This window comes from Canis lupus, chromosome 17 (genome assembly GCF_003254725.2).
Source record: "Canis lupus dingo isolate Sandy chromosome 17, ASM325472v2, whole genome shotgun sequence".
NCBI classification, from domain to species: Eukaryota; Metazoa; Chordata; class Mammalia; order Carnivora; family Canidae; genus Canis; species Canis lupus.
In genome coordinates this window covers 40,342,729-40,355,846 of record NC_064259.1, presented here as the reverse complement: position 1 = coordinate 40,355,846, position 13,118 = coordinate 40,342,729, and the positions used below count along the sequence as shown (strand labels likewise).

At 39.0% G+C, this 13,118-nt stretch overlaps 1 protein-coding gene across 1 annotated transcript in view; it reads left to right on the top strand.

Moving 5' to 3' along the window:
• The window catches only part of DNAH6 (dynein axonemal heavy chain 6), a 231,955-nt gene that overhangs the window by 105,841 nt on the left and 112,996 nt on the right, over positions 1 to 13,118 (top strand). The window contains 4 exon segments of the mRNA XM_025453761.3: positions 5,631 to 5,813; positions 6,374 to 6,517; positions 10,460 to 10,681; positions 11,515 to 11,662. Of these exon segments, the coding sequence (XP_025309546.3) occupies positions 5,631 to 5,813; positions 6,374 to 6,517; positions 10,460 to 10,681; positions 11,515 to 11,662 (697 nt within the window).

Below are 13,118 nucleotides of genomic sequence, written 5' to 3'. Positions count from 1 at the left end.
TGCATGGTATATGTTGGTGTTCACTTTCTGTGTTGTATAGTTCTGTGGGTTTGGACAAGTATGTAATGTCACGTATCCACTCTTATATAATTATACATAATAGTTTCACTGACTTAAAATCTGTACTGTACCCATGCATCCATCCATATCCCTCCCAACCCCTGGCAACCATTCATCTTTTTATTGTCTCCATAGTTTTGCCTTTTTCGGAATGTCATGTAGTTTTTTCAGATTGGCTTCCTTCACTTAATAATACACTTCTAAGTTTCCTCTCTGTCTTTCTGTGGCTTGATAGCTCATTTCTTTTTGGTGCTGAATAATATTCCACTGTATGGATTTACTAAGTCTATCCATTCATCTACTGAAGGACATCTTGATTGCTTCCAGGTTTGGGCAATTATGAAGAAAGCTGTAAACATCTGTATGTTTATCTGTTTTTGTGTAGATGTAAGTTTTCAATTCACTTGGGTAAAATACCTAGGAGTATGATTGCTGGATTTTATGATAAAATTTTATTTAGCTTTATTAGAAACTGCCAGTTCATCTTCCAAAGTGCTATACCATTTTGCATTCCCACCAGCAATGAATAAGAATTCTTGCTGCACATCCTCACCAGCATTTGGTGATATTGGTGTTTTAGATTTTCACCATTCAAATAGGTATGTCTTGTTGCTTTAATGTGCCTTTCTCCAATAGGTTATCATGTATGTTTTTTCATATGCTTATTTATCATCTGAATATCTCCTTTGGTGAGGTGCCTATTCAAATCTTGCTCATTTTTTATTGGGTTGTTTCCTATTTTTTAGTTTTTCAAGTTCCTTTTTTTATAATAAATTTATTTTTTTATTGGTGTTCAATTTGCCAACATACAGAATAACACCCAGTGCTCATCCCGTCAATTGCCCCCCTCAGTGCCCGTCACCCATTCACCCCCACCCCCTGCCCTCCTCCCCTTCCACCACCCCTAGTTCATTTCCCAGAGTTAGGAGTCTTCATGTTCTGCCTCCCTTTCTGATATTTCCCACCCATTTCTTCTCCCTTCCCTTCTATTCCCTTTCACTATTATTTATATTCCCCAAATGAATGAGACCATATAATGTTTGTCCTTCTCCGATTGACTTATTTCACTCAGCATAATAACCTCCAGTTCCATCCAGGTTGAAGCAAATGGTGGGTATTTGTTGTTTCTAATGGCTGAGTAATACTCCATTGTATGCATAAACCACATCTTCTTTATCCATTCATCTTTCGATGGACACCGAAGCTCCTTCCACAGTTTGGCTATTGTGGCCATTGCTGCTAGAAACATTGGGGTGCAGGTGTCCCGGCATTTCATTGCATCTGCATCTTTGGGGTAAATCCCCAGCAGTGCAATTGCTGGGTCGTAGGGCAGATTTATTTTTAACTCTTTGAGGAACCTCCACACAGTTTTCCAGAGTGGCTGCACCAGTTCACATTCCCACCAACAGTGTAAGAGGGTTCCCTTTTCTCTGCATCCTCTCCAACATTTGTGGTTTCCTGCCTTGTTAATTTTCCCCATTCTCACTGGTGTGAGGTGGTATCTCATTGTGGTTTTGATTTGTATTTCCCTGATGGCAAGTGATGCGGAGCATTTTCTCATGTGCTTGTTGGCCATGTCGATGTCTTCCTCTGTGAGATTTCTGTTCATGTCTTTTGCCCATTTCATGATTGGATTGTTTGTTTCTTTGTTGTTGAGTTGAATAAGTTCTTTATAGATCTTGGAAACTAGCCCTTTATCTGATACGTCATTTGCAAATATCTTCTCCCATTCTGTAGGTTGTCTTTTAGTTTTGTTGACTGTATCCTTTGCTGTGCAAAAGCTTCTTATCTTGATGAAGTCCCAATAGTTCATTTTTGCTTTTGTTTCTCTTGCCTTCGTGGATGTATCTTGCAAGAAGTTATGGGGCTGAGTTCAAAAAGGGTGTTGCCTGAGTTCTCCTCTAGGATTTTGATGGACTCTTGTCTCACATTTAGATCTTTCATCCATTTTGAGTTTATCTTTGTGTCTGATGTAAGAGAATGGTCTAGTTTCATTCTTCTGCACGTGGCTGTCCAATTTTCCAGCACCATTTATTGAAGAGACCGTCTTTTTTCCAGTGGATAGTCTTTCCTCCTTTGTCGAATATTAGTTGACCATAAAGTTGAGGGTCCACTTCTGGATTCTCTATTTTGTTTCATTGATCTATGTGTCTGTTTTTGTGCCAGTACCACACTGTCTTGATGACCACAGCTTTGTAGTACAACCTGAAATCTGCCATTGTGATGCCCCCAGCTATGGTTTTCTTTTTTAAAATTCCCTTGGCTATTCGGGGTCTTTTCTGATTCCACACAAATCTTAAAATAATTTGTTCTAACTCTTTGAAGTAAGTCCATGGTATTTTGATAGGGATTGCATTAAACGTGTAAATTGCCCTGGGTAACATTGACATTTTCACAATATTAATTCTGCCAATCCATGAGCATGGAATATTTTTCCATCTCTTTGTGTCTTCCTCAATTCCTTTCAGAAGTGTTCTATAGTTTTTAGGGTATAGATCCTTTACCTCTTTAGTTAGGTTTATAGCTAGGTATCTTATGCTTTTGGGTGCAATTGTAAATGGGATTGACTCCTTAATTGCTCTTTCTTCAGTCTCATTGTTAGTGTATAGAAATGCCACTGATTTCTGGGCATTGATTTTGTATCCTGCCACACTGCCTAATTGCTGTATGAGTTCTAGCAATCTTGGGGTGGAGGCTTTTGGGTTTTCTATGTAGAGTATCATGGCATCGGCAAAGAGGGAGAGTTTGACTTCTTCTTTGCCAATTTTTTTTCTCTTTGCCAATTTGAATGCCTTTAATGTCTTTTTGTTGTCTGATTGCTGAGGCTAGGACTTCCAGTACTATGCTGAATAGCAGTGGTGAGAGTGGACATCCCTGTCTTGTTCCTGATCTTAGGGGAAAGGCTCCCAGTGCTTCCCCATTGAGAATGATATTTGCTGTGGGCTTTTCGTAGATGGCTTTTAAGATGTTGAGGAATGTTCCCTCTATCCCTACACTCTGAAGAGTTTTGATCAGGAATGGATGCTATATTTTGTCAAATGGTTTCTCTACATCTATTGAGAGGATCATATGGTTCTTGTTTTTTCTCTTGCTGATATGATGAATCACATTGATTGTTTTACGAGTGTTGAACCAGCCTTGTGTCCCGGGGATAAATCCTACTTGGTCATGGTGAATAATTTTCTTAATGTATTGTTGGATCCTATTGGCTAGTATCTTGGCTAGTATCTGTCCCGGGGAGAGGCCGGATCCTGGGCTGTGTCCGGCGCCCTGTGCTCCGGAGCCTGCGCTGTTGGATTCGCGCTCCCGCCCGCAGCCCCCTCCGCGGAGCCTCTTCCTACGCCCGAGCCCCTCCGAGCTGCTCCAGTCCCGCCGTGGGCGCTGCAGCCCTTAGGGAGCTCGGCGCACTGTCCCGAGTGTTAGTGTCCCCGGGAGCCCGAGGGCATCCTCGCCCTCCTGGGTCCTGCTCCAACTCCCCGCGAGCCCCTTTCCGCCCGGGAAGGTCGGTGCAGCTCCTGCGTCTCCGGGACGGGGCTCTCCTGTCCTGGGGACACTCGCCCCGGCCTCAGCCCGGCTCCTCGCGGGGCCCCTCCCCCTCGGAGGCCTTTTGTTTCTTTACTTCTTCCCCCCACCCCCCCTCCGTCTTCCTACCTGATAGAAGCACGAACTCTTCTCACTGTAGCATTCCAGCTGTTCTCTCTTTAAATCTCAGGCCGAACTCTGTAGGTTTTCAGGATGATATGAAGGTTACCTAGGTAATGTGGTGGGGACAGGTACTTGGGGACCCTACTCTTCTGCCATCTTGCCCCGCCTCCCTCGAGTTCTTTATAATATTTTGGAGACAAGTTCTTTGTAGGGTGTGTGTTTTATAAAAATTTTCTCCCAGCCCTGGCTTGTCTTTTCATTCTTTTTACAATCTTTCACAGAACACAAGTTTTATTTTGTTTTGTTTTTAAGATTTTATTTTTTATTCATGAGAGACACAGAAAGAGATAACACAACTTCTTTATTTTAATGAAGTCCAGCTTATCAAATATCCTTTCATGGTTTGAGCTTTTGGCATTGTTCTGGAAACCATTTCCAAACCTAAGGTCACCTAGATTTTCTCATCTGTTATCTTCTAAAAGTTTTTATAGTTTTGCTTTTTACATTTAGGTCTGTGGTTCATTTTGAGTTAACTTTTGTGAAAGGTGTAATATCTGTGTCTACATTCATATTTTTTTGTGCATAGATGTCTAGTTGTTACAACACCATTTGTTGAAAACACCATCCCTTCTCCATTGGATTACCTTTGCTCCTTTGTCATAGATCAGTTGATTATATTTGTATGAGTCTATCTCTGGATGGACTCTATTCTGTTCCATCGATCTATGTGTCTGTTCTTTTGCCAGTATCACACTGTCTTGATTACTGTCACTTTATAGTAAGTCTTGAAGTCAGATAACGTCAGCTTTCTAACTTTGTTCTTCAATATTATGCTATTTTGGGTATTTTGCCTCTCTGTATGCTGAAATACACAAAATAACTTCCTGGTGTTTTGATTCAGACTATATTGAATCTATAGATTAAGTTAGGAAGTATTGACATTTTAACAATATTGGATCTTCCTGTCCATACACATTGAATATCTTTCAGTTTACTTCGCTCATCTCTATCTTTTCATCAGAGTCTTGTAGTTTTTCTTATTTAGCTCTTGTACATATTTTGTTGGAATTATACCTAAGTATTTCATTTTTTGTGCTAATATAAATGGTGTTATATATTTTATGCCAAATTCCAATTATTCACTGCTGGTATATACGAAAGCAATTGACAACTTTGCATCCTACTACCTTGCTATAAGTGCTTATTAGTTCCAGGAGTTTTTGGTAAATTCTTACATAGACAATCATGTCATCTGTGAACAAAGACATTTTTTTCTTCCTTCTGTGTACTCTACTTCTTTTTATTGTCCTACTGCATTAGCTAAGAGTTCCAGTACAATGTTAAATAGGAATGCTGAGAAGGGCTACATTCTTTTTAAATCTTTGGGAATTATTCCTCTCCTTACATAGATTTTTAAATTGCTGTTTTTTATATTTCTTGTTTGTTTTTAATTGTTCTTAATTATAAGACTGCATGAAACATATATTGACAGTTAACAAATGATTATAAGACATTGTCCACTACCCAGAATCTCCTCTATATGTCTCTTCCAAATCAGATTTTTTTATCTCAATTTGTTTCATATCTTGTGATGTTTATACCCTTTAATCTAAAAGTCACAGAACAGGGACACGGGGTGGCTCAGTGGTTTGGTGCCTGCCTTCAGCCCAGGGTGTGATCCTGGAGTCCCAGGATCGAGTCCCATATCTGGCTCCCTACGTGGAGCCTGCTTCTCCCTCTGCCTGTGTCTCTGTCTCTCTTTCTCTCTCTCTCTGTGTCTCTCATGAATAAATAAATAAAATCTTAAAAAAAATAAAAGTCACAGAACATATTGCAATACACAGATTTAAACTAACCCATTTCTAAATTTGCTTACATATTTCATCTAGTCTTACTAAAATATTATTTGTTTATATGATTTTCAGCTGAATGAAGAAACCCAAGAATATATACTGAACCTTTTCCAACGTTATGTTGATGATGGTTTACATTTTATCAATAAAAAATGTGGCCAAGCTATCCCACAAGTGGACATCAGCAAAGTTACTACACTATGTTGCTTACTGGAGTCTTTGATACTTGGGAAAGATGGAGTTAATTTGACAATGGTATGAAAGGTTTTTCTCACTGCTATAAGGCTAGGAACATGAGATTGTTGTATAGATACTTTGCAAATAACAATTTTCTGTAAAACAATCATTTTTTATTTTTAAGTTAATTTTTTAGTGGAGTAATGATTATGAATAGATTCACAGAATCTCAAAATTGGAAGGAATGTAAGAGAACCTATAGTTTACTTTTGTACTCAGTATTTAAACTTCCTACAGTGTACAACACATTCTGCAACACATTCCCAGTATGTGTCTGCCTAGCAGCTGCTTAAATACCTTCACGGAGGTGTAAACAAAGTGATAATAGTCCATTGAAAGACAGCCTTGAGCTTTTTCCTACATATCCCTTGCCATTCATTTTCTCCTCAGTGTATTTAAATATGTAAAACATTGCTCTGTGAACTCTTGAGTCAACCATAAGAAACATATATTGTACCCTTTTTAAAATGCATAAGCCTAAACAAAAGAAAGCAATCTTTTGGCTTGGCTTTGCAATTTAAGGATTCTGTTTATAAAGTTAAATAAAATACTAAAATTCTTTCTCCTTGTTCATTCAGGAACAAACAAAATTGAATACAGTACTATGTCAGACTTTTGTATTCTGTTATTTATGGTCTTTGGGTGGCAATCTAACTGAAAACTACTGGGATTCTTTCGACACATTTATTAGAGCACAATTCGATGATAATCCTGATGCCAGGGTAAGAGCCAAATAAATTTCATTTTAACATAATTACTCTGAATCATTAAAATTAAATTTCAAGACTAAAATTTTAAAGGATTTAGTTCTGCAAATAAAAATATGTCACTAAAAGATTCTAAGATAGAGCAAATGAAGGGCTCCTGAGTGGCTCAGTCAGTTAAGCATCTGCCTTTGGCTCAGGTCATGATCCCAGGGTCCTGGGTTTGAGCCCCCACATCAGACTCTGCTCAGTAGGGAGCCTGCTTCTCCCTCTTCCTCTGCCACTCCCCCTTGCTTGTGCTCTCTCTCTCTCTCTCTCTCTCTCTTTCTCTCTCCCAAATAAATAAATAAAATATTTTTAAAAATAAGATTGAGCAAAAGAATAAATATATTGAGGATAATGTCAACCAGGTTTCTCACTGTTAGCAAAAGGATTTATTTACAAATATGTAAGGGGAGAAATTAGAAGGCACCTGTGTTCTTGCATTGGAATTGGAAGTCTTAGTACTCATAGATCAAAAAAAATGAATATATGAAAATGAATACATATATTCATACAACATACGTAAATTTCCTAGTTCTGTTTGCTGATAGGAATTAGAAGAAAGGAAACCTCAAGAGCAATATGCATACCTAATATGATAAGTTCTAAATATCTGTTCTCCATGAAAGGGAGCCAAGGCTCTTTAATGAAATAGCTGATTCCAGGAGTAGGACAGGGGAAAGTGCAAAATTATGACAGCAAAGAAGTACTCAAAGAATGATTACTCATGTCAAAAGACTCTCACTGACCAAATCTGAACAGATTTGAGCATTAAAATAAATAATAATAGTATAAGATTACAAGCCTTTACATGAAATAAAAATCTGTGTGTCAGTATTCATAACAGAAATATACCTGAATAAATGGGGGAGAAGGAAGAGCTGTTTTTCACAGAAGAATACCAATTAATCTATATAGGAGAAATGATGGAGTTAGAAAATCATTACTCTGCAGCCTCTATAGTAATAATTGATTTAGGCAAGAATTATCAATAGATACTAAAGCTAGTGAATGAAGGCTTGATGAGAAACAATATTTACATAGTTTCAAAGTATTTCCTACAAATTATGGATTAATTGCAAAAAGAAAACTAGTATTGTTACAGTAAAGAAACCATGCAGACACTACCTTAACTAAGAAATCAATTTAACATCATCAGTATTAGGACAAACCTGTGCCTCCTGATATAGAGCACTGAGAAGGACGCAACCTCACTTGTGAAGTATTCCTTTCAAACATGGATGATCTGAATCTAATTATGAAATACACCTGGAATACCCAAACTGAGGAGCATTCTATAAAATAAATTGGCTTATATTCTCCAAAAATGTCTGTCGTAGGAGACAAAGAAAGCTGAGGACCTTTTCCAAATGAAAAGACTAAAGAGATATAACTAAATACAGTGCATTATCCTGTATAGGGTCCTAACTGGGGAAAAACATAGCTATAAGTGGCATTATTAAAAACACTGACAATATTTGAATATGGAATGTAAGTTAGGTAATAACATATCACTATTCAATTTCCTGATTTTGATTGTGATTATATAAGAAAATATCTTTGTTGTTCAGGAAACACACACTCAGTTATTTAGAGTAAGGTGAAATAGTGTATACAATTAACTCTCATAGAGTAGAAAAAACAATAATAAAGCAAAGGGGGCAAAATGTGGACAATCAATCTAGATAAAGAATATATGAGGTTCTTTGCACTCTTTTTTTAACTTTTCTTTAAGTTTTAGATTATATAAAAGTAAAAAGTTACCAGAAGAAGAAAAAATTCCCTAAGAATCTAAACCCTATGGATTAGGACCTTATCGTAGGTATGAAACACTTCTGGATCCTCAAGATGACTGTATCATAATTGGACAGGATGGACCATTTTAAGGACAATTGGAAATTTGAGACAGACAGATCTCTCTGGATCAAGAGAAATGATCTGGGATGGTCAGTAGGAGATGGTCCAAAGCAAGCATTCATTTCAACAGATTCATTTCAACAAATAGTATTCATATCAACAAATATGTACTGAAAATCTATTACACAATAGGCACCATTCTGTGTACTGGGGCTAACACAAGTAAACAGAGTGTGGTATTAGCACAACATAGACAAATAGACCAGACAGGTAGACTAGTGACTTCTCTCAGAGGAAGGTATGGATGGTATTGATGGGGAAGGGGAAGAAAGGAGCATTCTGAGGCTCTGAATATGTTCTACATCATGATCCAGGGGTAGTTACATTGATATTTGCATATGCAAAAACACCTTAAACTGAACCCTTAAAATCTGACAAAAGATGTTACACCTCAAAAGTTTAAAAAAAATAGGATAAAATAGAAAATAGAGTGAATTGCAGACAGTAGGGGTAAATATTATATATATATTTGTAGACACACGTATATGTATGTACTAGGTCACCGTATAAAATGGATTTCTTATTAAGAGTTACTGTTGGACACCTGGGCACCAGTCAGTTAAGCATCTGCCTTTGGCTCAGGTCATGGGCCCAGGGTCCTGGGATCAATCCCCTGTGGTCCTCGTTGTCATAGTTGTCATCATCATCGTGGTCGTTGGGCTCCCTGCTCAGCAGGGAGTCTGCTTTTCCCTCTCCCTTGCTTGGCCCTTCCCCCTCCATTCATGTTCTTTCTTTTGCTTTTTGTCTCTCTAAAATAAATAATCTTTTTTAAAAAATAAAGTTGCTGTCAAATGAGATTGAAATAACTGCTCTGCACAGCTGCCAGAATGAACTTTCTGAAATACAATCTAGTCATGTCACCTATCTGCTCAGAATCCTTCATTGAATTCTTGGTCCAAGCTCTTTAAAAAGTGAAGCTGGAGCACCTAGGTGGCTCAGTCAGCTGAGCATCTAACTCTTGGTTTCAGTTCAGTTCCTGATCTCATGGGTGGTGAGATCCATGCTCTACACGATCTGCTTGGATATTCTTTCCCTCTGGCCCTTCCACATCCCCGCCCCCCCTTGCGCACACATGCCTTCTCTTGCTCTAAATAAATACATAAATATTTTTTAAAAAGAAAGAAAAAAGAAAACTAGAGCTTTTCATAACCTGGCCCCTGTGTTCCCAGATTATCTCTCACTGTACATACTGCTCTCATATTTCCCAGCATGGTGCTTCCCATGTCTTCAGCCTTCTCTTTACCCTCCTTTCCTCATCCCATTTCTTCTTTGCCCATGGGACTCCTGCTTGTCCTTCAAGTCTGAACTGTAACATCACCTCTTGGAAGCTTTCTTGATTGAATTTCCAGCCATCACTATAACCCCTGCAAATAGAAATGAATCATCTTGCCTTTGTAAATGTACTAACTCCACTGGACTCTTACTTCTCTGTAATATTAACTGATATGCTTGTATTCCCCCATGTGAATTTCAGGGTCATTAAAGACAGACACTGGGTCTCATTCATCATTCACGTCTACCACCAAGCACAGTAGTTGGCAAGGAGTAAGCCCCCAAATGTTTACTTGAATTGAAAATGCTCTACAATTCAAGTCTAAGGTGGTTTAAAAAAAAAAAGATTTATTTGAGAAAAAGAGTGAGAGAAACAAGCCAGGGGGAGGGCAGAGGGACAAGCAGACTCCCCCCTGAGGGAGGAGTGGGGGCTCAATCCCAGGACTCTGAGATCATGACCTCCGCCTAAGTCAGATGCTTAACTGACCAAGGCACCCAGGTACCCTCTAATCTAAGGTTTTAATATAATAGATATATAATATTTTTTGTTCATTGTGTTGCATAGTTATGTTTAAAGTATTAGATTTTGATACCTAAACAACTATTTCTCTACAAAGAAAATAGAAACCCAAATACATTCATATTCTATGACTGCCTTTGTTTATGTGTGAATTTTTCTATTGCTACATGTCAATCCTATTGAACACGGTATTTGATTTTATACTTCAGCTTCCCAGCTCTGGCGACCTGTGGAGCATTCACATGGACTTCGACACCAAACGGCTAGATCCTTGGGAACGAATAATACCTACCTTCAAGTACAGTCGAGACATTCCCTTTTTCGAAATGCTTGTCCCCACAACTGACACAGTGCGCTTTGGGTATCTAATGGAAAAACTGCTGGCAGTCAGGCATTCAGTGTTGTTTACGGGAATAACTGGAGTTGGCAAGGTGGGAAACCTATCTGAAACGAGGTCTGTCCACAAATGAGGGCATGGTAGACATAGAACTGTAAGCCCCAGAAATAACACATTATTTTTCAGAGGAAATTCCTTTGAATTTTGATCATTTTGCAGGAAGAATGTAACTATGCTGAATCTATGTCTAGAGAATTACTCCGAAGTTTGCCAGTTTCTGAGTAAATCCTTGGGGTCAATACCACACATAAACCAGAGGACCCTGTGGACCAATGTTTTGGGGCTTGGGAGCTTTTTTTGTTATTTTATCCCTTGGAATTTCTGAGGCTGCCACCACACAGGTGAGGGTGGGAATTGGTCAGAATAGTTTGTGTCCCCAGCAGAGGGTTGATAAAGCTCAGTGTGTCTGCTCTTGCCCATTTACTTCTATCTGACATAGCAGTGGGGTTTGGAAAAAACAGAGTGTGGAGGGAAATGTTGATTGTGTGGTCTTTATTATTTGGGAGAGGCCCCCATAGAGACTCGCTATTGACTATTTCTTTTTTTTTTTTCCTCTTTTATTTCCCTTCTAAGTTATTTCTAAAAGAAGTTTGGGTTCTTCTATGCTTGACTTGGATAGGAACCAAGTTGGATTTTGGTATAAAACCAAAATAAAAACTTTTGCTAAGATAGAGCTAGTTAGAGTATTTCTATGACTCTGATAAATATAATTAAATATAATCCCTAGGAAGAAGGTAGACATTTCAATGGGGCTTTAACCTATCTCCTTTATCCTGTTTCTTACTCATTGTACTGGATTATTACTGATGTAGATGATTGAAAGATATATTGAATATGAAATCAATTAACATATTTTTAAATTTAAAGTCTGTCATTGCAAAAGGATTGTTGAATAGAATTCAAGAAACAGCTGCCTATGTTCCTGTTTATCTAAATTTTTCTGCTCAAACTTCATCTGCAAGAACACAGGAGATTATTGAGTCAAAACTGGAAAGGAAAAGAAAAAATATACTAGGTAAGAGTTATCATTTTTATTTGTCTCACACAAATTATTTATTAAACTAATAACCACAAAAACATTGCATGTAATAAAGGTTAAAATGGATATCATCTTTGCTTAATTTATTTGTAAAGGTGATTCTGTGAATGGTATTCTTTACTGTGCTGTATATCCAGATATCTTACCGTTAGCAAGCAAGAATTTTATTTCTATCATCACCTTCAACTCAGAACATCTTCAATCTCTGGCTCTCTGTGGCTCTCCCTTTCCATGCAGGCTTTCAAACCTGCACTGATTTCCCTTTTTTTAAAACAGACCAACAAATAAACCACTTTGTATCTGGTATGCTGTTATCTGAACTCAGCAAGGAATCAGCATGAAACTATCTAGGTTTTTTTTTTTTTTTTTTTTTTTTTCCAGTCAGAGCTACCAGCCAGGCATCAGTGGGATCTCCCTCTCCATCCCATATTAACTATTAGATAAATAGCATCACTTTCTGGTCACTTGCAGCTATTTTGAGTCAGGTCTAATGTAAAGTTTCAATTCCAAACCCAATGTAAAGCTGGGTTCTCTGCCATAGACCTGGTTTGTGTCTCATGGGGCTGGAGGTGGAGGGGGGCATGGGGTGCCCTTTTGCCCTTCCTGGTCCTCCCTATAGGAGGCTCTGGTGTGTCGGGAGGGGAGAAGGAGAGGAAAGGACAAGTGTTCTCCCTAACTAACATTTAGATGGGCCTCCATGTGGATTGTCCCTGCTTCTCTCGCTGATGATGAATGACTGTCCATGCTGTGTGTCAGGCTTCCAGGAGCAGGTTCTCTGAAGGACTCCCCAAAAGGGTGTACACAGGCCAGGCATTGGCATCCCCATTGGAAGTTTCCCTAATGTTGGGAACCAGGGCCTCAGCCCCGTCTCAGTCCCACCTTTCAGAGTATATCCTGCAGTCCCTGCTACTGGGTCCACTTGGCTGGCCCACAGCCTCCCTGGGTGAAATACTAGCCAAGCTCGAGCCAGCTGCCTTCCACGGTGTCCGTTATCTAATGGGCCCTCTGTGCCAACCTGTGAGGATACCAGCTGCTTTACTGCCTCCTCTCTATTCCCTTTTTCCCGTTCTGGTAGGCACAGGGTAGTGAGTGCCAGTCTCTCTGATAGGAGACCATGCCTTTGTGAAGGATTCTCTTGAAGCCCCTCCCCATGCCTGTGCTGCAAGTTGGCTTCAGGGATCTGGAAGATGGAATTGGGCACTGAGTTTGCCTTGATTCCTTCACTGTTGGCAAGTGCTGGATGCCAGAGTGGGCGGGGTCACCCCTGCTTAGGCCATTTCCTTTTCTCTGTCATTACTCTTTTTTTTTTTTTGACTAGTATGCATATTGATGTTCTCTAAGTTAAATATGGCAGTGTAAAGCTCCACCATACTGGACTTCTCTTTGATGTGATCAGATGCTTTTGAACATCCAGCCCAGTTTTCCCTATGGA